The 26,243-nt window shown below is 49.7% G+C and overlaps 1 protein-coding gene across 3 annotated transcripts in view; it reads left to right on the top strand.

Annotated features, from left to right (window-relative positions):
* The window catches only part of NCAPG2 (non-SMC condensin II complex subunit G2), a 72,612-nt gene that overhangs the window by 26,144 nt on the left and 20,225 nt on the right, over positions 1–26,243 (top strand). For all 3 annotated transcript variants that reach the window (XM_061415346.1, XM_061415347.1, XM_061415345.1), the window contains 11 exons: positions 9,140–9,319; positions 10,970–11,122; positions 14,720–14,942; positions 15,267–15,370; positions 21,274–21,447; positions 23,193–23,263; positions 24,111–24,264; positions 24,350–24,523; positions 25,186–25,302; positions 25,385–25,525; positions 25,930–26,029. In XM_061415346.1, coding sequence (XP_061271330.1) covers positions 9,140–9,319; positions 10,970–11,122; positions 14,720–14,942; positions 15,267–15,370; positions 21,274–21,447; positions 23,193–23,263; positions 24,111–24,264; positions 24,350–24,523; positions 25,186–25,302; positions 25,385–25,525; positions 25,930–26,029 — 1,591 coding nt within the window. The remainder of the gene's footprint in view (positions 1–9,139; positions 9,320–10,969; positions 11,123–14,719; positions 14,943–15,266; positions 15,371–21,273; positions 21,448–23,192; positions 23,264–24,110; positions 24,265–24,349; positions 24,524–25,185; positions 25,303–25,384; positions 25,526–25,929; positions 26,030–26,243) is intronic.

Below are 26,243 nucleotides of genomic sequence, written 5' to 3'. Positions count from 1 at the left end.
CAAAATATGGTAGGGGTAATGGTTCAGTTAGTTCAGTTCAGTTCAGTCGCTCAGTCGTCTCCGACTCTTTGTGACCCCATGAATCGCAGCACGCCAGGCCTCCCTGTCCATCACCAACTCTCGGAGTTCACTCAGACTCATGTCCATCGAGTCAGTGATGCCATCCAGCCATCTCATCCTCTGTCGTCCCCTTTTCCTCCTGCCCCCAATCCCTCCCAGCATCAGTCTTTTCCAATGAGTCAGCTCTTCGCATGAGGTGGCCAAAGTACTGGAGTTTCAGCTTTAGCAGCATTCCTTCCAAAGAGCACCCCGGACTGATCTCCTTCAGGATGGACTGGTTGGATCTCCTTGCAGTCCAAGGGACGCTCAAGAGTCTTCTCCAACACCACAGTTCAAAAGCATCAATTCTTTGACGCTCAGCTTTCTTCACAGTCCAACTCTCACATCCATACATGACTACTGGAAAAACCATAGCCTCGACTAGACGGACCTTTGTTGGCAAAGTAGTGTCTCTGCTTTTGAATATGCTATCTAGGTTGGTCATAACTTTGTTCCAAGGAGTAAGCGTCTTTTAATTTCATGGCTGCAATCACCACCTGCAGTGATTTTGGAGGCCCAAGAAATGAAGTCTGACACTGTGTCCACCGTTTCCCCATCTATTTGCCATGAAATGATGGGACCAGATGCCATGATCTTCATTTTCTGAATGTTGTACTTTAAGCCAACTTTTTCACTCTCCTCTTTCACTTTCATCAAGAGACTTTTTAGTTCCTCTTCACTTTCTGCCACAAGGCTGGAGTCATCTGCATATCTGAGGTTACTGATATTTCTCCTGGCAATCTTGATTCCAGCTTGTGCTTCTTCCAGCCCAGCGTTTCTCATGATGTACTCTGCATATAAGTTAAATAAGCAGGGTGACAACATACAGCCTTGACGTACTCCTTTTCCTATTTGGAACCAGTCTGTTGTTCCATGTCCAGTTCTAACCGTTGCTTCCTGACCTGCATATAGATTTCTCAAGAGGCAGATCAGGTGGTCTGGTATTCTCATCTCTTTCAGAATTTTCCAGAGTTTATTGTGATCCACACAGTCAAAAGCTTTGGCATAGTCAATAAAGCAGAAATAGATGTATTTCTGGAACTCTCTTGCTTTTCCCATGATCCAACGGATGTTGGCAATTTGATCTCTGGTTCCTCTGCCTTTTCTAAAACCAGCTTGAACATCTGGAAGTTCACAGTTCACATATTGCTGAAGCCTGGCTTGGAGAATTTTGAGCATTACTTTACTAGCGTGTGAGATGAGTACAATTGTGTGGTAGTTTGAGCATTCTTTGGCATTGCCTTTCTTTGGGATTGGATTGAAAACTGACCTTTTCCAGTCCTGTGGCCACTGCTGAGTTTTCCAAATTTGCTGGCATATTGAGTGCAGCACTTTCACAGCATCATCTTTCAGGATTTGAAAGAGCTCAACTGGAATTCCATCCCTTCCACTAGCTTTGTTCGTAGTGATGCTTTCTAAGGCACACTTGACTTCACATTCCAGGATGTCTGGCTCTAGGTCAGTGATCACACCATCATGATTATCTTGGTCGTGAAGATCTTTTTTGTACAGTTCTTCTGTGTATTCTTGCCACCTCTTCTTAATATCTTCTGCTTCTGTTAGGTCCATACCATATCTGTCCTTTATCGAGCCCATCTTTGCATGAAATGTTCCCTCGGTATCTCTAATTTTCTTGACAAGATCTCTAGTCTTTCCCATTCTGTTGTTTTCCTCTATTTCTTTGCATTGATTGCTGAGGAAGGCTTTCTTATCTCTTCTTGCTATTCTTTGGAATTCTGCATTCAGATGCTTATCTCTTTCCTTTTCTCCTTTGCTTTTCTCTTCTCTTCTTTTCACAGCTATTTGTAAGGCCTCCCCAGACAGCCATTTTAATGGTGACCTCCTTCAGGAGGACTTACGCCAGCATGTCCTGGGGCTTCCAGGACTGTTGTGTTCAGTGCCCCTGTGGTGTTGGAAAAGACTCTTGAGAGTCCCTTGAACTGCAAGGAGATCAAACCAGCCAGTCCTAAAGAAAACCAGTCCTGAATATTTGTTGGAAGGACTGTTGCTGGAGCTAAAGCTCTAAGACTATGGCCACCTGATGGGCAGAACTGACTCATTGGAAAAGACCCCGATCCTGGGAAAGATCGAAGGCGGGAGGAAAAGGGGACGACAGAAGATGAGATGGATGGCATTCCCGGCTCAATGGACATGAGTTAATGCAAGCTCTGGGAGTTGGTGATGGACAGGGAAGCCTGGTGTGCTGCAGTCCATGGGGTTGCAAAGAGTCAGGAGTCAGACACGACTAAGTGACGCAACTGAACTGACCCTATGGCAGGCCACTGTTGACCCACGCCTCCGTTGGAGACTCCTGGACACTCACAGCCAAGTCTGGCTCCGTCTCTTGTGGGGTCACCGCTCCTTTCTCTGGGTCCTTGTGTGCACAGCGTTTTGTTTGTGCCCTCCAAGAGTCTGTTCCCCAGTCCTGCGGAAGTTCTGTAATCAAATCCCACTGGCTCTCAAAGTCAGATTCCCTGGGGGTTGTCCGTCCCTTTGCCTGATCCCCAGGGTGGGGAGTCTGTTGCGGCCCTGGGACTTTTGTAGCAGTGCAAGGACTTCTTTGATGCCATTGTTCTCCAGTCTGTGGGTCGCCCGCCCCCTGGCTCTGGTGGGGCTAGTGGCGACCTCCTGCATGTGGATTTGTGCCACACGCTGCGCCGTCCAGGTCTGCTGCAGCCAGAGACACTGACTCCTCAGCAGACCACTGCAGACCCGTGCCTCTGCAAGAAACACTCAAACACTCAAAGGCAGGTCTGGCTTCATGGAAGCCCACAAATGCTGGGGTGGGTAGCGTATCCCTTCTTCAGTGGATCTTCCTGACCCAGGAATCAAATTGGGGTCTCCTGCATTGCAGGCAGATTCTTTACCAGCTGAGCTACCAGGGAAGTCCTCCAGTTTTTTCTTAGTGGAGACAGGTTTATGTTTTTCAAGTAGCAAAACTTGGTCAACAGTCTTATAGAAATGAGATGTCACTGTCAAAAGAGATATTTTAAAGACCTTTGAAAATTAAAACTGCCAATAACGGAATCTTGTTTGGGATGAAAATGGATAGGGAGAGGCTTTTGTGTGAGCAGAGCATGCTGTGACGGCCTCAGATCCCTTTTGGGAGTGTAGTGAGCGCATCTGGGGAGGTGGTTGTGTACAGCAGCTGTGAGAGCTGAGTTGCCATGGGCCTTGCTTTGCTGTGGATGTCCTTGGGGAGGCAGGTGCCTCTGACTGAAGCCTAAAATGTCCTTTATTTTTCTGTGACAGTTTATAGTTCAGCCAGGTAGAAATTTTGTATTCAAAATCATTTTATTCCAGGACTGCCAAAATATTTTGTATGTTTTCTAGCATTGAGGTGCTTCTGAAATTTTAAGGATGATTTTCTTTATCTTTTGATTTTTTTTTCTTCCGCTATAACATGAAATTCAGTGTGTTGGTTGCATATTAGACAAAGGAAATTTTCTTAATAATCTTTTTCTTTTCTTCTTTCCAATGTCCATTTGTTCCTAACTCCTTTTAGGGAGCAGTGCAGTGTCATGGTTAAGTTAGTAACAGAGCTGGTTAAGAGCAGGAGTTGTTTCTGTGGAGGGCGAGACAATAGTGGTTTTAGGCTGTGGCCACGTGGTCCAGCCACTCCCCCGCTGCTCGGCAGGAAGGCAGCCCAGTGGTTTATTCCAGTGAAACTGACCTACAGATATGGATCTGTGAATTCCATGTGATATTTACATGTTTCAGAATATTGTTCATTTTTTCCAACTACTTGGAAGCAAACACCATTCTCATCCATTCTCATGCCCTGTGGGCCACACAGACACGGGCAGGGGCCTCTCTGGCCTGTGGGTTGGTGGCGAGCTCATGACCCTCTGGGTCAGGGCCTGAGTAGGGGGTTTGGGGGATCCAGGAGGTGAGGGAGGGCTTGATGAAGATGACAGAGGAGGCCCCGTGCGTGCCTGTGGTCCCTGAAGGGCAGCGGGTCTCTGTGTGGAAACCGCGTGAAGTGCCTTGTCCTGGTGGTTGGCGAGTCCCTGATGTGGGCTGTGTGCCATAAGGTGATCATCTGGAATTAACGTTGAAGAATAATGTTGTAAGTAATCCATACAAAACAAAAGCTATAAAACTTGTGAGTTCCTTCTGTTCCTTTCTGTTTTTTATTTTGTCTCTCTTCCTTGCTTTTTGTTTTTCTCAAGTGACCTGTCGTCTTCACTTTCCATCCCTGTTGTGCAGAGAGTGTTGGCTGGAGGCGGCGGCCGGCTCGGGGTTTCGCTGGCGGTGTGGCGCTGTCCTCCGTGGGCGTCTTCCCTGCCTGCTGCGCTGGTCATGGCTTTGCGTCAGTGGGTGGGCTGGGCGCCGGCATACTCCCCAAGGCCTGGGCGTGGGCAGCAGGCGGGTCGGCCCCTGGGTTAGGCACGGAGGTGTCCTGCGCGTGTGCTCTGCTCTCTCTACCTGTGCAGCTTGCAGGGCTTCTGCCTGCTCTCGGGTGTGCCTGGCCCTTCAGCATCTGTCTCAGCTCTTCCCAGTGGCTTGTGCACTCCCACGCTGCCAGTCCCCGCCCCAGCCCTCCCCGACAGTGTCTGCCAAGGCCTGGCCCCGGCTCGGCTGGTCTGAGCTCTGTGGGCACAGTGCTGCCCACTCCCCCCTCTGGGGGAGCGGAGCCCCCCAGTGTTTGCAGCACCGCCTGCTCTCGTCACCCGGGAGGAGAGCAGGAAGGAAGTGCTTACTCATCTGAGTTCAGCCTTCTTCTGGTCTAATTATGGAGTGAGGACTATTTTTGCTTTTAAACTCTGGATTGGAAAGTTCCGCACATAGCAGTAGAGGGCCTTGTGTGGGGGATCCCTGCGCCCTCAGACAGTCCTGGCAGTGCTGACCCGGCCCACTTGGCTCCTCCTCCCTGATTTTAAGCAGATCTAAGCCACAAAGTATTCCAACTCTTAATTACTTCAGTGAATGTGTTTGTTGCTCAGTAATGTCCAACTGTTTGCGACTGTAGTAGCTTCTGGTGAATGATGTCGATTCGTGATCTCCAAAGATTTAACTTTGTGAACAGGGAGCAGACTTGATCACTCGAGAGTGTTTGTGTAGCAGAATTGAGAGTGACAAAGGGCAGAGAACGCTTCTGACACAAACCTCAGAAGGGGACAAAGTGCCCCCGACCCTGTGCTGGTCTAAGAGAGGCCGCATATACTCTAACCAGACCCACTCCCATAACTACATCTTAAATGAACAAGATTAGAATTGACAATAGAAAGCTCTTACCAGATCCACTCCCACAAGTCTTAAGATAACAAGATTCAGAAGGTTTTTGTTAAAAAGGAGAAGCATGTCCTCAAGCAAGATACATTGTTGTTATATAATCCTTAGTGTATAAGGTCCCATCACTTGATGGCAAATAGATGGGGAAACAATGGAAACAGTGGCAGACTTTATTTTCTTGGGCTCCAAAATCACTGCAGATATGAAAGTAAAAGACACTTGCTCCTTGGAAGAAAAGCTATGACCAACCTAGACAGCCTATGCAGAGACATTACTTTGCCAACAAAAGTCTGTCTAGTCAGAACTATGTTTTTTCCAGTGGTCATGTATGGATGTGAGAGTTGGACTATAAGAAAGCTGAGTGCCGAAGAATTGATGCTTTTGAACTGTGGTGTTAGAGAAGACTCTTGAGAGTCCCTTGAACTGCAAGGAGATCCAAGCAGTCCATCCTAAAGGAGATCAGTCCTGAATATTCACTGGAAGGACTGATGCTGAAGCTGAAACTCCAATACTTTGGCCACCTGATGTGAAGAACTGACTGATTGGAAAAGACCCTGATGCTGGGAAAGACTGAAGGCAGAAGGAGAAGGGGACGACACAGGATGAGATGGTTGGGTGGCATCACCGACTCAATGTACATGAATTTGAGCAAGCTCTGGGAGACAGTGAAGGACAGGGAAGCCTGGTATGCTGCAGTCCATGGGATCACAAAGAGTCAGACACAACTGAACGACTGAACTGACTGAATCCTTAGTACAGAGCTTAAGATGAATTGTTTTATTGTGTGATCATTAGCTCTGGTCCTAAAGAAAGTGAGATGTTAGTTTTAGTCTTCTCTTAGGAGAAGGTGATGGCAACCCACTCCAGTACTCTTGCCTGGCAAATCCCATGGACAGAGGAGCCTACCGGTAGGCTGCAGTCCATGGGGTCGCTAAGTCGGACTCGACTGAGCAACTTCACTTTCACTTTTCACTTTCATGCATTGGAGAAGGAAATGGCAACCCACTCCAGTGTTCTTGCCTGGAGAATCCCAGGGATGGGGGAGTCTGGTGGGCTGCCATCTATGGCGTCTCACAGAGTCAGACACGACTGAAGCGACTTAGCAGCAGCAGTCTTACGTGACAGAGACAAAGCACAAAGACAAAAGTTTGTCCTTTTCTCCTCCTTGAGAGCCCCAGACCCCTTTCTCCTCCTGGAGGGCCCTGGACCCCTTCCTCCTTGAGGGCCCCGGATTCCTTATCAGCCTACCTAAGATTAGCTCTCTTGACCCCATGGACTGTAGCCCACTAGTCTCCTCTGTCCATGGGACTCTCCAGGCAAGAATACTGGAGTGGGTAGCCATTCCCTTCTCCAGGGGATCTTCCTAACTCAGGGATTGAACCCAGGCCTCCTACATTGTAGGCACATTCTTTACCATCTGAGCTACTTGGGAAGCCCCTTTACTTCAGTAGGTGTCCTTAAAAGACAGGATCCCTCTTTTTTAAACATAATCCTACCATTGGCACAACTCAAGTAAGATGAATCGTGATTCTTTGATTTGATCAAATATTCAGTCATTGTTCTTCAGTGACGTTTCAGTGATCCTTTTTTTCCAGTTTTGTTTGAATCTGTGTCCGGGCGAGACCTACGTTGTGTGTTCATCTCTTGGGCAACCAGCTCCTGCTCCAGCAGGCACACCGTCTCCCTCTCTCTTTGTTTTTCTTCTTTTATGCTGGCTTCTGTTGTTGAGGAAGCACAGCGATTTTCTCGTTTCCCATAGAACCTGTCCTACTTGTCATTCGTATGTTCCTCTGCCCTTTAAATTTCCTGTAAGTTGGTTAAACATGCAGTAGGTTAGGGTCACGTCTCCTCTGTTAGGTGCTCAGGGAGATCCATGTATGTGGATCAGGGGTGTGTAACCTCCTGTCCCCACCTGTGTTGTCGGCCGCCCCTTGGCCCACTGCTTGGACAGTTGATCACAGCGGGCTCGCTGTATCCTGGGCTTAGTGTGTTATGGCGTTTTGGAAGTTCATGAGCGTGGCCAACACTCCGTTTCAAGGAATAACCAAAGTCCCTGTGTGTCCCTCTGTGTGGCAGGGTGGTGTTGGAGACCCTGCAGTCAGCAGTCACAGGCAGGGTCGGCAGGCAAGGAACCATGAGTGTCTAGATCAGTTCAGTTCAGTCACTCGGTTGTGTCCGACTGTCTGCCACCCCATGGACTGCAGCACGCCAGGCTTCCCAGTCCATCACCAAATCCTGGCCCTTGCTCAAACTCACGTCCATCAAGTTGGTGATGCTGTCCAACCACCTCATCCTCTGTTGTCCCCTTCTCCTCCTGCCTTCAATCTTTCCCAGCATCAGGGTCTTTTCCAGTGAATCAGTTCTTTGCATCAGGTGGCCACAGTATTGGAGCTTCAGCTTCAGCATCAGTCCTTCCAATGAATATTCAGGACTGATTTCCTTTAGGATGGACTGGTTGGATCTCCTTGCAGTCCAAGGGACCCTCAAGAGTCTCCTCCGACACCACAGTGCAAAAGCATCAATTCTTTGGTGCTCAGCTTTTTTTATGGTCCAACTCTCACATCCATACATGACTACTTGAAAAACTATAGCTTTGACTAGATGGAACCTTGTTGGTAAAGTAATGTCTCTGCTTTTTAATATGCTGTCTAGGTTTGTCATAGCTTTTCTTCCAAGGAGCAAGCATCTTTTAATTTCATGGCTGCAGTCACCATCTGCCATGATTTTGGAGCCCAAGAAAATAAAGTCTGTCACTGTTTCCATTGTTTCCCCATCTATTCGCTGTGAAGTGATGGGACCAGATACCATGATCTTAGTTTTTGGATGTTGAGTTTTGAGCCAGCTTTTTCACTCTCCTGTTTCACTTTCACCTTCATCAAGAGGCTCTTTTGTTCCTTTTCACTTTCGGCCATAATGGTTGTGTCATTTATATATCTGAGTTTATTGATATTTCTCCTGCCAATCCTGATTCCAGCTTATGCTTCATCCAGCCCAGCGTTTCTCATGATGTACTCTGCATATAAGTTAAATAAGCAGGGTGACAGTATATAGCCTTGATGTACTCCTGTCTAGATGGTTTCCTGTAAACACTCGACTACAGGAAGCACATGTGACTGGAGGTCCCCAGGTGTGTGTGTGTGACTGTGTGGGAACGACATTTGACTGGAGGTCCCCGAGTCTGTGTGTCTGACTGTGTGGGAACGACATGTGACTGGAGGTCACTGGGTCTGCATGTGTGACTGTGGGGAACGACACGTGACTGGAGGTCACCAGGTCTGCACGTGTGACTGTGCGGGAACGACACGTGACTGGAGGTCCCCGGGTCTATGTGTGTGACTGTGACTGTGTGGGAACAACACGTGACTGGAGGTCCCCGGGTCTGCATGTGTGACTGTGCGGGAACGACATTTGACTGGAGGTCCCCGGGTCTGCATGTGTGACTGTGCAGGAACAACATTTGACTGGAGGTCCCCGGGTCTGTGTGTGTGACTGTGACTGTGTGGGAACAACACGTGACTGGAGGTCCCCGGGTCTGCGTGTGTGACTGTGCGGGAACGACACGTGACTGGAGGTCCCCGGGTCTGCGTGTGTGACTGTGTGGGAACGACACGTGACTGGAGGTCCCCGGGTCTGCGTGTTTGACTGTGCAGGAATGACGTGTGACTCCAGGTCCCCAGGTTTGCTTATTTGTGGACTTGAAATGGCTATTGGGTTGTGACTGCCGTTGTGCCCACGAGTAAAGCCAATGTGGAAAAAAGTGAACTAATTTAAGATAATTCAGCCTTGTTCTCTTTTGTACTTATAGAGCCTTTTAGAAGATCCTTACCCGATGGTCCGTTCTGCAGGGATCCTCGGTGTTTGTAAAATAACCTCCAAGTACTGGGAGATGATGCCTCCGACCATTCTTATTGACCTCCTCAAGAAGGTAACCGAGGAGCTAGCATTTGATTTGAGCTCCGCTGATGTGCGCTGTTCGGTCTTTAAGGTAAGCTTTTAAATTATATAAGGAATACCTGTTTATTGTAGAATAGTTCTAAATTATAGAGAAAGAAGGAGAAGGCAATGGCACCCCACTCCAGTACGCTTGCCTGGAAAATCCCATGGGCGGAGGAGCCTGTTAGGCTGCAGTCCATGGGGTCGATAAGAGTCGGGCACGACTGAGCGACTTCGTTTTCACTTTTCAGTTTCATGCATTGGAGAAGGAAATGGCCACCCACTCCAGTGTTCTTGCCTGGAGAATCCCAGGGACAGAGGAGCCTAGTGGGCTGCCGTCTATGGGGTCGCACAGAGTCGAACACGACTGAAGTGGCTCAGCAGCAGCAGCATAGAGAAAGAAAAATTTAAAAATCACCCCAGCCCTACTCCATAAGTATAGCATTATTCACATTTTTGTTGAATATCCAAAGTCACTTGCGAAGAAAACAGAATAAAAGTGTTACCCAAAATAGAAAAAGTCTACTTGAAATACTAGTTTGTCATGTATGTTAGTGGAGGGGGCATAGTGTTTTAGAACAGGACCTGCATATATTTAAAATTTTTTACTGTTATTATGTATCAGAATGAACTTTTTTGTGTACTGTATGTACTTTGCACAAGAACCAACAGGAACATCCCTTGTCCATCACCCATTTCAGCAGTTCCCAGAACACATCCACACTTGTTGCGTTATAGCTACTTCTCTCATCTCACACACACAGTTACTTTGAAGCAAATCCAGGACATTTATCAGCTCATCTGTAATCATTTCAGTGTGATGTTTAAAATACATAGTCTTTCAGCGATGTCCTTGGTAGGTTCTCCTGGAGAAGGAAATAGCAACCCACTCCAGTACTCTTGCCTGGAAAATCCCATGGACAGAGGAGCCTGGCAGGCTACAGTCCATGGGGTCGCACAGAGTTGGACACGACTGAGTGACTTCACTTTCACTTTGGTAGGTCCTGTGCTTAAGACTTGGTGCTTTCACTGCAGGGGGTGCGGGTTTCATCCCGGGTCCGGGAAGTAAGATCCCACACGCTGTGCGAACAGCCAAAAAAATAAATAAAAAATAAGGTCTCTTAAAAATACGTATCTTTTTCCTAATAACTGGAAAGAGAGCGTGGTGCAGCGCGTCAGCTCTCCAGACTTGCGTGTCTGGTCTGAGCCCAGGCCGCTCTGTCCGATGCCCACCTAGGTGCGGGGACGGCCGTGGGGGCGCATGGGTCTGCGACGTGGGGGGTGCTGTGCCCCTGTTTCCGTTGCAGGATCGAGTCAGGACATACAGGGGCGCAGTAGGCTGTGAGGAGGACTGGAAGGACTCGGACTCTGGCTTTGGGACCTCCCCACCAGAGCCTCCTGTTTCTTTCAATTCCAGTAAAACCCTTTAACGTTTAGCTCGGAAAGCTCTGAAGATTATTTCATAACTGCTTCAGTCTTGGTTGAATGAAGCAGTGGATGCATTGACTATCAAGCACTGAAACCAGATTAATGCATTCAGTGACTGCTTTTCTATGAAATTGTGTTGGCAAAAGTATTATTTTCTGTGGGTATATTTATTTTACTGATGATTTTAGTAAAGATAGAACTGAATTTTTCTTACCTGAACTTTTCCTTGTTTATGTTCCAATTTTGAACTGTTTGTCTTTCTTGTTTCTCGTAGTGTCTGCCGATAATTTTGGATAATAAATTAAGCCACCCGTTATTAGAACAGCTTTTGCCAGCATTAAAATACTGTCTCCATGACAATTCGGAGAAAGTGAGGGTGGCTTTTGTTGATATGCTGCTGAAAGTTAAGGCTGTGAGGGCTGCTAAGGTAAGGTGACTAGAGGTTTCTTATTTAGTACGTGAAATAAATAAGTTTATTTATTTTCATCAACAAAAGGACAAAGCAGTTCTAGCCCCACGAGCTTCTGTGACCACACTGTGAACTGCCTGAGGCCTGCGTCCTCACCGGTTGTGTCATAAAGTGTAATTGTTTCGTCAGCGTGTGCTTTCTGTTTAAAGACACTAATGTAAGCAGTCCCACCCTAAATTATAGTTTTACCATATACCTGAAAGTTGTTGTTGCAATATTTAAATGCTTGGCACACAGTAAGCACTTAAAATATTACTTGAACATATGGAATATAAGATCCTCATCCTCCAACATCTTACAGAAGGAAGCAAGGAGGTGTTTGTTGATTTGTGTGCATTTTGGTGTAAACCACTGACATGAGAGTGTTAAGTCTAATTCTGTTCAGCTTTTGGCTACCAATGTCACTTACGAGGTTGCTAACTGCATTATTATTGGTAACAGGGTTTTGTTTCCCTACACAAGAGTCCTCTGAAGTTTACTTTAGAGTGGTCTTCTGTCGAGCCTCGGGGTGGGAACAAGCTGACACTCTTGTCCATGTGGAATCAGTGCCCAGCCCTGGTGTGTGTTCATGCCGTGAAATGCTGCCACGTGGCCATGGGGAGGGGCGCACTTGCGTGGAAAGACCACTAAGTTAGACAGAGGGAATGCAGGTGGGCTGTGGGGCGCCGCCAGCTCTGAGAACAGGGACACAGCTGTGTGTTCGCTCAGAGCCGCCTCGCACATCCCTGGAGGCAAACAGAAAGTGGACAGCAGTTTCTGTGGCCGGGGCGGGTACTAGAGGTCTGGAGACGGGCTGCGGGGAAGACTTGCCCCTCCTGAGCATGCACATTGGTTTATGCTTTTCAAATTTTGAACTGGATTTTTTTAATGAGAAAGGGATATTTTACGTGGCTTCCGTGGTCTCACTGCCTTGGTGTGTGGTCTGCTTCCGGACTGTGCCTGTCCATCCTTGGCCAGGCCACAGCCCGAGCTCCCTGCAGCTCTGCGGACGCCCTGGTGTGTGTGCCCTCCGGCTCTTCCTTCAGAGTTCCTGGTGGTCTGGGCCTTTGTATTTCTGTATGGAGTCTAGGATCAGCTTGTCAGTTCAACAGAAAGACTGGCTGCAGCGTTGACTGGATTGTTGTAACGGCCTGTTGAAAGTGTGGTTATGAGTCTGAAGCGGGAGTTGTGTAGTTTTGTTTGAAGTGCACATCCGTTTGCAAAGGACCACTGGGGACGGCTGGTGAGACGGCAGAGAGACCAGATGTCCTGAGACCTGTGGGTCTCCCCAGGAGAGCAGGGGAGGGGCCAGATAAGACCTGGACAATGTCTGTGACCAGAGAGTCTGGGATCTGGAGGAGGAGGAGGAGGAGGAGCAGAGGAGGAAGCGAAACGTTTAGTGAGACACTTCTTCTATCTTAATGCTTAGCTTGCCCAAGCAAGGTGGAGAGTGATTTAGCTATAAGATCTCGGAAGGTTTTGTTACGGGCACACAAGCCAGTTCTCTGAAAATCAAGATCACAGATGGACAGGCCGGTGGAGAGGCAGCTAGGAGGAGCAGGTGGGTGTCGCTCGCCCCTAGGTTGGAGCGCGCGCGCATGGGTGGCACGGGCAGGGCCCTGCTGTCAGCATGCCGTCCTGGCCTCTGTGCACAGTGGGGGGCGTCCTGCCCTCAAGTCCCGGTGAGCTCTGGAGGGGCTGCCCCGGAGGGCCAGGCAGAGGCTCTGGGCACAGACACTGAAAGGTGGTGGATAATCCGCGCTGATTATACAGTCAGGTCCTGAGGCCCGGGGCCGTCAGCGCTTGGTTAATTAAGCTTCTGTTTATGCTTTCCATCCTCAGTGCTGGTGATTGCAAGTTGTTTACTGTTTGTTTTGAAATTCTGTAGTTTTTATACTGTATAGCTGAGATTTAGGCCAAATCAACAGTATACTAATATTTTTTTTTTTAACAGTATACTAATATTGAGATATCTTTATTAAAAGACCAATTTGGGATTTCTTAATATGCAATTATTTTTAACTTTAGAAATGAAACACCGGTTAGCAGTTTTGTTTATGGTCTTGTCTGCTGTTAATGTCACCTGTGGGTAATATGTTTGGATAAAAATAAAACCTCAGGTAAGTGAAGAACCCTGAATTAATCCAAATTGTTCTGTTTTATTTCAGGAAAAGTAAATAAAAGAAAAATAGGTTAATGTGGGGCTTTTCTGGAAAGGCAGACTTGCAGGAAATGTTCACTGCATCGCCCACCTCTGGAGCCTTGGCATTCGGTGTTGGTGCCAATCACTTCTTTCCATTCAAGGTGGTCTGGTCTCCATGAGTGCTCAGGAACCAACCCTTTCAGTGTGAAGACCCTCTCTTTTTGGTGCTGTCCCTTGGTCAGGGTTTCCTGGGTATCTTGGTTGGTTTCAGCAACTTTGGATGAACTCTGGGGTCTTGAGGCTGAAGGGCCCTGCTCTCCCGAGCACCTGGCTTCCCTCTTTACATCTGGTGCTGTGCCAGCTGCTCTGGGTTGACAGTCTGCTGATGGTATGGCTGCCGGGCGGGTCCTGTCTTTCCTGCAGTAACTTTCAGAAATACCAGGCGTGTCTATGGAAGTGTCCCAGGGGCGTGTGGGCAGTGGTGGTAGGGCTGATGCTCAGACGTTCCCGCCAGGGGAGTGTGTGCGTCTGAAAGTGCAGGGTCCTTGGACCTGCAGGGCGCACTGAGGTGTTGTGGGAGTGTGGAAGGCACTGGGCAGGCAGCTCACGGAAGCTGGTCCCCGGGAGGGGCCTTTGTGTTTATGGCTTGGAAACAACCTGAAGATACATGCTGATGAGAAGGATCCACCGAAAGTCCTGGAAAGGGGACTGTTGTGGGAGTCAGGTCCTTGAGAAACGTCCGTGTCGCTGTGCTGCTCCCGTTACACAGATGACAGGCTCTGATGCCCCCATGACCACTTCCCATCGAAGTCTGTCTTAATGTCTGTTATTCTGTGGTGTTTCCCGTTGTTTTAAACTGCTTGTCGAGGAGTTTGGCCCTTTTCTATGGGTGGTTGGTGGACAACTTGGACGTTTCTGAGCTGAGGGCAGCAGGCAGTTCTGTGTGCACGTGTGTGTGGCAGCTGGGGGTGGCAGAGGAGGCACGTGGCCACCCAGTCAGCACTCGGGAGATGGCAGGAGGGGTGCCCACCAGGGAGGCCTGTGTCTGAGGCGGGAGACCAGGTGCTCGCTTTAGCTTTCTGTGCCAAACCTGTTGCACATGTTTAAATCCACTTTTCACGTTAATGGCCCAAAAGTTGTGTTGTTTCAGGAAACTTTAAAATTATTAGGCTGATAATCATAACTCATTTGGGAGTCCACTTGCTGCCCTGATGGATTGTAATTAACACCGGCAGCCTCCTGCTTAGCTGCCATGCGTGTCAGTCTCCTTCAAATATGGGCTTGATTTCTCTGCAGAAGAGTCCCACGTCCTGGTGGAGTCATTTGAAATGAGTTTTCTTGAATATAAAAATTAGCTCCTTTTTGATTGTGATCTTGAAATTTTGCTTAAAATGTTCTCATGGTTTTCTTTTGCACATGTGCCACGTTCACAGTTTTGGAAAATATGCCCCATGGAGCACATCCTGGCCCGTCTGGAGTCAGACTCGCGGCCGGTGTGCCGGCGCCTGGTGGGGCTCATCTTCAACTCCTTCTTGCCGGTGAACCAGCCGGAGGCCGTGTGGTGCGAGCGCTGCGTGGCGCTGCTGCAGATGAACCACGCGGCCGCGCGCAGGTTCTACCAGCACGCGCACGAGCACACGGCGTGCACCAACATAGGTACGCGCGGCCCTGGGCCCGCCCGCGCTGCGCCCCCACACCCTGCACCCCCTGCCCCTATGCCCCCAGGCCCCCGCACCCCACGGCCCCGTGCTCCCACACCCCCAGGCCCGGCCCTTCACCCCAGCGCCTCGTCCCGCTCCCCGCCAGCCCCGTGTTCGCCTCGTGCACAGCACAGCTTGGGACACGACTACAGGCAGTGTACACACACCAGTGCAGTTTTAATGAGGTCCCTTAACATAACGCTTTAATTATTTGGGGTTATAATTTCACTGTTAGAAAATTTTGTTAAAGAAACACGTTTGATTGTCTTACACGCTTTAGCAAAGCTGATCCACGTGATCCGCCATTGCCTGAACGCCTGCATCCGGAGGGCCCTGAGCGCCTGCAGGGAGGACGCGGAGGAGCCAGGGAAGGAGAATGCGAGCGTGAGTCCGGCACCTGCTGAGGGTGGGGCCCGGGCGGGCAGTGCTTAGAGAGGGCGGGGTGGCAAGGCAGAGGCGCTGCTTCCATGAGCTGTTACCTTGGCAGTCTTTTATTTTTCATTTATTCCTTTAGTTCTGATACACCAACTAATTATTTTGGAGAATCATAAGTAATTTTTTGGAGCAACTTCCTGTGTATTCTTTGTAGTTCACTGTGGAGTCTGAGTAGGATCTAATACAAAGGAATTATTATTGGTGACACCCTTTCCCCAGTTTTCTTTACCTTAAGTGTCTGTGTTTTAATGAGATGGGGGTGGCACACCTGGATGGGCCTGTTGATCACCGTGTTTTACAGCTAGATGGTGGTGGGGCCCTAAGGATTTGTTCACTGCTCCTGCTCTAAGATCCTACTAGAAACATCATCGGGTTGAATTTCAGGATACAAGCTTCATTGAGAATAGTTTAAAATAATTTATTGAGGAGACTATGTAGCCGATACTTATTCAGAATCTGAAGTGATCAATTATATCATTAAAAAAGGAGCATTTAAGACTTAGATGCTTGTTACTTACAAACAGGGTCTTAAGCTTATAAACAAACTGTCATGCTTATGTGCCTCTAAAGCAGGGTCCCCAGGCCAGACTGGCCTGTCTGTGGCTGTAAGGAGCCAGGCTGCACAGCGGGCGTTCACAGATGCTCCCCATCGCTGGCAGTACCGCCTGGGCGCCCACTCCTGCTGCTCATCAGTGGCACTAGACTCTTCGGAGTGTGAGCCCTATGGTGAACTGTGCCTGCGAGGGCTCCAGATTGCTCACCCCTCATGAGACTCTTAACGCCCGATGAGCTGGAGCTGAGGCAGTGATGCTAATGCTGGGGGACAGCTGCAAATACAGAGCGTCAATAGCTGAGGGGTTTGACTGCACAAGGGCTGCAGTGAGCAACTGCTTGCAGCCCCATATCAAAACCCTATCAAGTGAGTGGCAAGTGACAGTTAAGCTGCATCTGGTAGCAGGCTTTAAGTCAAAATCCCACACGTATTTTAGTCCATGCGTGGCCTGCTCATTGTTTTATTTACCACTTCTGTCCGTGCCTCTTTCTCATTGTGCCCAGTTTTGGTAAGCCCATAAGCTTACCCTAGCCAAAATGATCACAAAGCCAAATGTCACTGAGCTGCTGTGAAAATGGGGGAGACGCCATGGTGAGAGAGCAGAAGACTCTAACACTGCCGACAAAAGGAAGTGTGCATTGAAAAGAACACACCGAGTCCTACTTAAATTATGAGTTCACAGCAACAGGTGATTCACATTCTCCAAGCCTGCTTTGTAAAGTATGTGGCAACCAGCTATCCAGTGAAGCCAGGAAACCATCAAAACTGCTTCACCACGTGGAGACCAAGCACCCTGCGTTAAAAGACAAGCCAGTGCAGTTTTTCAAAAGGAAAAAACATGCACGTGAAGAACAGAGCAAGTACTGAAGGGCCACCACTTGATCAACTGCGTCTGCACCGAGAGTGTCATTCCTCCTGGCTACCTGCACTGCTAAACCGAAGGTGCCGTTTACTGTTGGGGACGAGTTGGTCTTGCCTGCTGCTGAGGACGTTTGTTGTGAACTTTTAGGAGACGCTGTAGTTCAAAAGGTGGCACGTGGTCCTCTTTTGGCTAGCACCGTAACTAGATGAATTGATGAAATAGAGGATAGTGAGGCACAGCTGTTAGACAGGATTGAATCACCGTGGATGCAGTCTGGCTTGATGAGCCTGCTGATGTTAGTGAGGCAGCAGTGCCTGGTGGTAACGTTTTCAGGAGGATGTGCACGAGGCTGTGTGCACTTTGTGTGCACTTTTGTTGCCAGGCAGCACCACAGCTGCAGAACTGTTCAAGTCTGCATGACTGCGTGCCAGGGAGACTGAACTGGGCATTTTGTGTCGGCATATACCGTGTTGCCGTGTACACGGATGGAGCAGCTGCCAAGACTGGGCGGCTTCTGGTTTCACTGCTCGGGTCAGAGAGGTCGCTTCTGAGTGTGTCTGTGCATGGTGTCATTCGTGGGGAAATGCTGGCCAGCTGAGAAGTGGCACCTGAGCTTCACGTTGCAGGGCGTGATTAAAGTTACCAGCCACATTTAAGTCCATGCCTTGAACGCACAGCTGTCTGCACAACTTTGTGAGGAAATGGATGCCGAGCGCACATGTCTTCTCTTACACACAGAAGTGAGATGGCTTTCGAAAGGTAGTTGCTGGCTAGGGTTTTTGAGTTACGAGAGCTGCTCCAGAGATTTCTTTTAGAAAAATAGTCATGGCTGGCAGCACATTTTAGTGACACAGAATGGGTTGCAAAACTTGCTTCCTTGTGTGACGTCGTCAGCCTGCTCCGTGAACTCAATCGGTTGCTTCAGGTAGGATGACAGCTTGCTCCAGTCGGAAGGTAAAGTGGCTGTATTCAAAGGCAAATGAACTGTGAGGGCTGAGTGAGCACTGGGATTCTTGACATGTTTCAGACATAAGCAGAGGTTCTGAAAGAGACTGAGGAGGGCCATCCTTCTTGGTTCATGCACTGTTGAAGCCTCACTTGGAAAGTTTTGAGCATTACTTTGCTAGCGTGTGAGAGGAGTGCAATTGTACAGTAGATTGAAAATGTCCAGTCTACTCCATAATCCCATTTTGGTTGCTATCACTGTGGAAAACCCTGCTTCATAAAGATAGGATGTTGGAAATGGAAGTGGGCCTTAGGAAGCATCACTTCGAACAAAACTACTGGAGGTGATGGAATTCTAGTTGAGCTATTTCAGTTCATAAAATATGATGCTGTGAAAGTGCTGCACTCAGTATGCCAGCAAATTTGAAAAACTCAGCAGTGGCCACAGGGCTGGATAAGGTCAGTTTTCATTCCAATCCCAAAGAAAGGCAATGCCAAAGGATGTTCAAAGTACCGTACAGTTGTAGTCATCTCACACGCTAGCAAAGTAATGCTCAAAATTCTCCAGGCAAGGCTTCACCAGTACATGAACTTCCAGATGTTCAAGGTGGATTTAGAAAAGTCAGAGGAACCAGAGATCAAATTACCAACATTGTTGGGTCATAGAAAAAGCAATAGAGTTCAAGAAAAACAGCTACTTCTGCTTTATTGACTACACCAAAGCTTTTGACTCTGTGGATCACAGCAAACTGTGGAAAATTTTTAAAGAGATGGGAATACCAGACCACCTGACCTGCCTCCTGAGAAATCTGTATCCAGGTCAAGAAGCAGAGTTAGAACCGAACACGAAACAACAGACTGCTTCCAAATTGGGAAAAGGAGTACATCAAGGCTGTATATTGTCACCCTGCTTATTTAACTAATATACAGAGTATATCATGTGAAATGCTGGGCTGGATGAAGCACAAGCTGGAATCAAGGTTGCTGAGAGAAATATCAATAACCTCAAATACACAGATGACACCACCCTATGGCAGAAAGCGAAGGAGAACTAAAGAGCCTCTTGATGAAAGTGAAAGAGGAGAGTGAAAAGCTGGCTTAAAACTCAACATTCAGAAAACTAAGATCATGGCGTCCAGTCCCATCACTTCATGGCAAATAGATGGTGAAACAATGGAAACAGTGGCAGACTTTACTTTCTTGGGCTCCAAAATCACTGCAGATGGTGACTGCAGTCATGAAATTAAAAGGTGCTTGCTCTTGGAAGCAAAGCTATGACCAACCTAGTTCAGTTCAGTTCAGTCGCTCAGTCGTGTCCGATTCTTTGCGACCCCATGAATTGGCAGCACGCCAGGCCTCCCTGTCCATCACCAACTCTCGGAGTTCACTCAGACTCATGTCCATCGAGTCAGTGATGCCACCCAGCCATCTCATCCTCTGTCGTCCCCTTTTCCTCCTGCCCCCAATCCCTCCCAGCATCAGAGTCTTTTCCAATGAGTCAGACCAACCTAGACATCATATTAAAAAGCAGAAACATTACTTTGCCAGCAAAGGTCCATCTAAGTTAAAGCTGTCTATGGTTTTTCCAGTCGTCATGTATGGATGTGAGAGTTGGACCATAAAGAAAGCTGAGATACCATAAAGTGCTGAAAAACTAATGCTTTTGAACTGTGGTGTTGGAGAAAACTTTTGAGAGTCCCTTGGAGAGTAAGGAGATCCAGCTAGTCCCTCCTAAAGGAAATCAGTCCTGAATATTCATTGGAAGGACTGATGCTGAAGATGAAACTCCAATCGTTTGACCACTTAATGTGAAGAACTGACTCATTGGAGAAGACCCTGATGCTGGGAAAGATTGAAGGCAGGAGGAGAAGGGGACAACAGAGGATGAGATGGTTGGATGGTTGGACTCGATGGCTGTGAGTTTGAGCAAGCTTCGGGAGTTGGTGATGGACAGGGAGGCCTGGCATGCTGCAGTCCATGGGGTTGCAAAGAGTTGGACCCCACTGAGCGACTGAACTGAACTGAACTGATTATAACTGGTAGTAGAAAAGAAATACAAATTGGTATCTGGATGTTGTCATTCTAAGAACATACAATGGCTAAAAGCAAAAGTTTCTGAGTTTATTCTTTTACTTTTTCCCATTGCTATCTACTAAAAATCTCTGCTTTAATGAAATCTTTGGAACTTAGCATATTTTTGTAAAGGAAAAGTGGTGCCTTTCTTGGGGACTTTAATGATAAGATTGCTATGTCTAATGTTAGAATGTAAAAACTAAAATCCACGTTGAAATTTTGTTATTTTTGTCATTCACATAGTATTTTCTAACCCTTTAATAGTTTTACTGTTTTTAAATTTAGCCATAAGTCGTTCCAAGTTTTAAGAGCCTATTGAAAAACCTACCTTTGCATAGCAACTGTTCTTGTGTTTTCTGTACACCCTCTTTTGTTGTTCAGTCACTCAGTCATGTCTGACTCTTTGTGACACCACGGACTGCAGCATGCCAGGCTTCCCTGTTCTTCACCATCTCCCAGAGCTTACTCAGACTCATTTGAGTCAGTGATGCCATCCAACCATCTCATCGTCTTCCACCCCCTTCTCTTCCTGCTTTCAATCTCTCCCAGCATCATGAGGATCTTTTCCAGTGAGTCAGTTCTTCATATCAGGTGGCCAAAGTATTGGAGCTTCAGCTTCAGCATCAGTCCTTCCAATGAATATTCAGGACTGGTTTCCTTTAGGATGGACTGACTTGATCTCCTTGCAGTCCAAGGGACTCTCAAGAGTCTTCTCCAACACCACAGTTTGAAAGTGTCAGTTCTTCGGTGCTCAGCCTTCTTTGTAGTCCAACTCTCGCATCTGTATATGACTAGTGGGAAAACCGTGGCTTTGACTAGATAGACCTTTTTTGGCAAAGTAATGCCTCTGCTTTTTAATATCCTGACAAGGTTTGTCATAGCCTTTCTTCCAAGGAGCAAGCATCTTTTAATTTCACGGCTGACAAAGCATGGTCCACTGAAGAAGGGAGTAGCAACATTCTTGCCTTGAGAACCCCGTGAATGGTAGTGAAAAGGCACCCTCTTTAGTTCAGTTCATTTGCTCCCTGTGTCTTTTCCCATTCCATTTGAGTAGCACAGAAATCCCAGCACTTGAAACGAATCATCCTTTGCACTTGGAGGTGGTGATGGGGTGTGGGCTTCCACCCCACAAACACGGAGGAGTCCCCAGAAGCCCTCAGGACACAGCGGTGCTGTTGTCCCAGGCCAGCCGGGCTTGGAAGGCGCGTGTAGGCCTGCGACTTGAAACCAAGCTGGAGCAGCCCTGGGTTGGGGACGGTGGACCCCTCAGACAGCACACCGCACCCTTGGGGGTTCTGCCTGCCTGTCCTTTGCATTGCTGCCTCAGGGCTGGAATCTGAGACGTGCTGTTAAAGACAGCGCTGTTCCCTTAGCGGTCGCGGTGCTTCGTTCTTTCACAGTCAGTGATTTTTGTCTTAGGCTCTGGACCAGACGCTGTCAGTGAGCGATGCCGCGTCTATGGCAGGGCTGCTGGAGATCGTGGTGATTCTCTGGAGGAGCATTCACAGGAGCCTGGAGAATAACAAGGAGGCCCGAGTGTACACTGTCGACAAGTTTGCCTCAGTGCTGCCGCAGTACATGCGAGTGTTCACGGTAAGACGGCCGCCAGGAGCAGCGGGGCAGCCCCCCTGCGCAGGGCTGAGCCAGCTGCCGCCGGGACCCGCGGCGCTCGCCCTGCATGGTGGGGCCGGGCAGCCTCCAGCCTCCGCCCCAGCGCGTGTCCAGGCGGCTCTGGTCTTCCGTTGCTAATGGCCTGCGACCCGGTTTTAGAATCTAGTTTGATGTGCTGGGAGTTGAGAGAGAGGAGGCTGAACATCCAGGACGCACCACGCCCGGGCGTGGGGCCTCGGGCGGCACCGGTGCGCGCCTGTCTCTGAGGCCTTCGAGTCGTGTCTGTGTTACTGGGGCAGACACACCGTGTGTGTATCTTCTGCTTAAGTGAAGGAGACCTCCTCTCTGAACAAAGGCCGTACTTCAGAACTAATGGAGATAAAACTGCTATGTAAAAGTCAGGTTTGTTTCCAATTACAAAGAAAGCGTGGCTTAAATATAGAACGGTCACAGGTCTTAGGAATCAGTCTTCTCTTGGGAAGGTTTACTTCTGGTTCTTCTACAACTGCTTGTGTGACCTTAGACCTTTTAGCTTTTGGAGCTGTATTTCTGTGACTGTTAGGTCTCCACGCTCCATTCTGCCGCTGAAATGCCAACGTGACCTGTTTGTGAAGGTGAAGGGTGAAGGCTGCCCCATCACTGGGACGTTTACAGGCTCAGACAGTCACACTAGGCTGAGAAGTAGATAAAACGCGGAGGAGGTCAGGTCCTGGATGAGAGGACAGAAGAACAGTGTGCCCTGGGAGTGTCTGTGGAAAGGCAGGCGGTTCATTAAGTGTTTTAATCCAGAGCGATCCTGACCAGAGAGCCTTTCTGCCTTCAGTCCATCCGAGAACCCTGTGGTCTTCCTGTCAGTGGGTAAACCGTCTGTGAGCCACGCTTAGAGCAGAATCGGGAGTAGCGATCAACTGTCTGTTGTGACATTAAGAAAACGTTTTGTGTATTGGGAGTTGGGGGTGAGGGTGGGTTCACTCTGCCTGAATGCAGATTATTTACAGAACTGTGAGTTTGCTCCTGTTTATATTTCAGGAAAATTGTTGTTTCTCTTCCTTTTAGGACCCATCTTCTCTGGTTGTGTCGCCATCTGAGGGTATTTCTTATTAGTGATCTGGGTGACATCTGGCCTGTCGGCCATATTACGGCGACAGGGACGGTTGTGGTGAGGTGGCTGCCGTGTGCAAAGTGCCGCCGGGGGCCCGTGTGCTGTCCTCACAGGTCCCTGCCAGCCCCACCCGGAGAGCAGCCCTTCTCCCTGCTGGTCCCTGCTGGCTGGGTTGTGGGCTCTTCTGGGACCTGGGCTTGGCCAGGTAGCTCCGTTGCACTGCTCTGTCTTCCGAAGGTGTTCTGATTACTTTAAGAACTTTTCTGATTAGCTTCATTTTCTTGAGTTTTATACTGAGGACACACCAGGTACAGAGGATTGTTGTTTTTTTTCTTTCACAAGTCAGTGCCTTCACAGCAAGGACTTTCGTCTGTTCTGGCCACTGCTGTGTCCCCAGGGTCTCCTGGTACACAGTGGGTGTTTAATAAGTATTTGCACAAACGACACATCACAGAAAGTAGGGAAGCGTCCTGCGAAAGCCTGAGAAGACCCAGCACACCTGGCGCCTCGCAGGGGTCGGGTCCTGTGGTGTGCTGTTCCTCCCAGCGGCCCTGAGGTGGGTCCTGAGGGTGGGGCCCGTGGGCCGCAGCGCTCACGCCCCATCTCTGTCTTTTCCTGCCCCCAGGACGAGCGCTGCAAGGCCCCTCTGTGCGTGCTGGCGTCCCTGATGCCTGCCCCGGCCGTGCCCACCTTCAGGTGCCTGCTCCCCGCCCTCTGGTCTCCCCAGCGATGCCCGCGCGGCCTGCAGGCGGGAGGGCAGGGCAGCGGCTTCCAGGGCCCGGGGCGCTGAGCGCCGGGACTCGTCCAAATGCAGGTGGGGACGCGCGGTCTGAGTTGAGCCGCCGCGGAGCTGCAGCCACACGTGGCTCTGAGCGCCTGGGACGCGGGTTGAGCGGGGATGAGCTGCGAGCGCAGACTCCAGGTCTTGTGTGGGAAGAGGGCTGTGACGTGCTGCATCGTGGATTTCTACGGTGACTGCGTCTTAGTGTTGCGGGTGGGCTGGGCTGATGTATTACTGAAATCAGTCTTCCTTTCTAGATAGGGTTACTAGAACCTTTAAAATGATACACTGGCCTGTTTTTGTGGCTCATGTTATATTTTATTGGGCAGTGTTGCTTTAGAGTGTTGATTATTAACTCAGTAAAGTTACTTATTTTTATTCATATGTATTTAAAAATAAATGTTTTGATGCTAAACAAATTATTTCCCCAAAATGAAGCATCTTTACAGTCTGACAGAGGCAGCACAGAAGCAAAGGACTAGGGTCTGTATGTGCCTGCGGGTGCCTGGCACCTCACGTCCAGGCTGCGCGGGCTTGGGTCCCCGACTCTGCCTGCAGAGTCACCATGTGTCCTGGAACTTACCCCGCCAGTGACTGTGGAAAACGGTGCATTTTTCCTGCAGTGGAGGGTGTCTGCATGCTCCCATGATAGGAAGGCTTTGTGTCCCTCAGCTTTTAGCTTCTCCATTTTCCCCACCTTTTAGGAAAATGAGTAGTTGTTATCGAGATACAGACGTGATTGTGTATGTGTGGCCCTTTCAGCTGCGGTGTGATTTCCACACTGAGGAACCAGGAGGAGGGGACCGCCGACAGGACCTACTGCATCCTGCTCGACTGCCTCTGCTCCTGGGGCCACGTGGGGCACGTCCTGGAGCTCGTCTGCGACTGGCTGCCCGAGGAGCCGCCTCAGAGCAAGGTAGGGGTCTTCCTGCTGCGCTCCGCCGGGGGCGGCGTGCCAGGGCTCACGGCTCTCCTCCTGCCGGTCTCTCCCTGCCCCTCAGGGTAACTCAGCCTCCAAGCGGAAAGTACGGGTCCAGGACCCGTGTCCAGTCAAACCTGGGCTGGCGCTGGTCTACGTGGAGTATTTGCTGACCCACCCCAAGAACCGCGAGTGCCTCCTCTCTGCACCCCAGAAGAAGCTGAACTGTCTTTTGAAAGCACTTGAAACATCCAAGGTAGTTTTGTAGAACAGACACAGGCTCCGTGGACGTTGACTGATGAAGTCAGAGCCGAGTTTTCCGTGTTGTAGTGTCGTTTTTCACCCGGGGGCGGGAGGGGACCGGGTGCACATTTCTGGGCCCGGCTCTTTCTACCAGGTCTCTTCAGAGCTCAGTGTCCTGTCCTGCCTGCCTCCGCGGGTGAGCCTGCCTGCCGGAACTGGCTGTGGGCAGGAGGCTGCCCACCACCCAGGCCCCTCGCTCTCCTCCTCGCATGGCTGTGGGGGCTCCAGCCCCCCGAGTTTGGGGCGGGCCACCCCGGGCTCTTTGTGTGCAGTCCTGTGGGTTCATCCCCTTTCTCTGCGGCTGTCTCTGCAGGCCCGCCCTGGCTGCTGCTGCCCGATTCTATCGTGCCGGAGGCCCCCACGCACTAGCAGCGGGTGGGGTGGGCGGGGGTATGGGAGGCATGAGCCAGCAGAGCTCAGTCCTGGGTCCCGGGGGAAGCGCCCGTGAAGAGCTGTGGTTTTGCCACTCTGCGGGAGGCCTGGCGGAGGGAGGAGGCGCGGGCTTCTCAGGCCGCCCCACGGTGCTGTACCTGCCCGGCACTCCGGGCCACGGTGTCCTCGCCTCCCGTGCGGGCTGCTCGGCCAGAGCCCGGCCTGAGGAGTCCTGTTCTGCAGGGGAATCTGGAGTCCATTCTGCAGACGCCAGATGGCAGCCCTCCGCGCCTGAGTGAGGGCACCGCGCTGCGGGCCTTCAGCCTGTACTGTCGGCTGAGCATCCATCTTCAGCACAAGGTGTGTCTGTGGCTCGGGGTGGGGTGTGGGCTGAGTGGGCCCGGGGTTCCACGCTGACCTGTCTGCTCTTGTTTTTGGGCAGTTCTGCTCAGAAGGCAAAGTGTACCTGTCCACTTTGGAAGACACCGGGTCTTGGTTAGAAAGCAAAGTTTTATCTTTCATTTGCGATCAAGACGAAGAATACCTGAAGCTTCACAGGGTGGTTTATCAGCAGATTATCCAGGTTAGGAGTCTTGGGACATGGAAACCCTGCTCCATTGTGATGGGCTTCCGGGTCTCATTTCCAATCTGAACTGTGACTTCAGTCAGTAATGCTGCTTTCTTGAGTACCTACGCTAGCCTCTGAGTGTCCAGAGTTTATCTTTTGCAAAGCACAAACTGTGTAATTTTAATGCAATTTTACACAGTACAGGTAACAGGTGCTGTTTTTGGAATTACAGAACATGTGTTTCTAGATTTCCTATGGAAAGAAAACTGAGAACCGATGTGTCTGTATGGAGACCGCTCTGTGAGCGCCTTCCTGCGATGCACCCGGCAGCCCCTTAGGTACTAGGAGCTGCGCCAGCTGCGCGCGGCCCCTCTGGCCTCTGTGAGGAGGTCACAGCAGCGTGTCTGTCTCTCTTCCAGACCTACCTGACCGTGTGTAAGGATGTCATCATGGTTGGCCTTGGCGACTGCAAGTTTCAGACGCATCTTCTACAGTGGAGCCTTGGAATCATGCAAACAGGTACCTAGTTTGTTAAAGGACTAGTTAAGAGCGACTCACAGTAAGAAGCAGTGCCTCCCTCTGCGGGGCTCTCCCTTTTGAGTGACAGACATATAACAAACTACTCCTACTACTAAGTCACTCAGTCGTGTCCGACTCCGCACGGCCCCACACATGGCAGCCAGCAGGCGCCCCGTCCCCGGGACTCTCCAGGCAAGAACACTGTGACCCCACA

Source organism: Bos javanicus, chromosome 4, assembly GCF_032452875.1.
Source record: "Bos javanicus breed banteng chromosome 4, ARS-OSU_banteng_1.0, whole genome shotgun sequence".
In the NCBI taxonomy this organism is placed as follows: Eukaryota; Metazoa; Chordata; class Mammalia; order Artiodactyla; family Bovidae; genus Bos; species Bos javanicus.
Note: the sequence above shows the minus strand (reverse complement) of the source record. Positions and strands in the feature narration are given on the sequence as shown.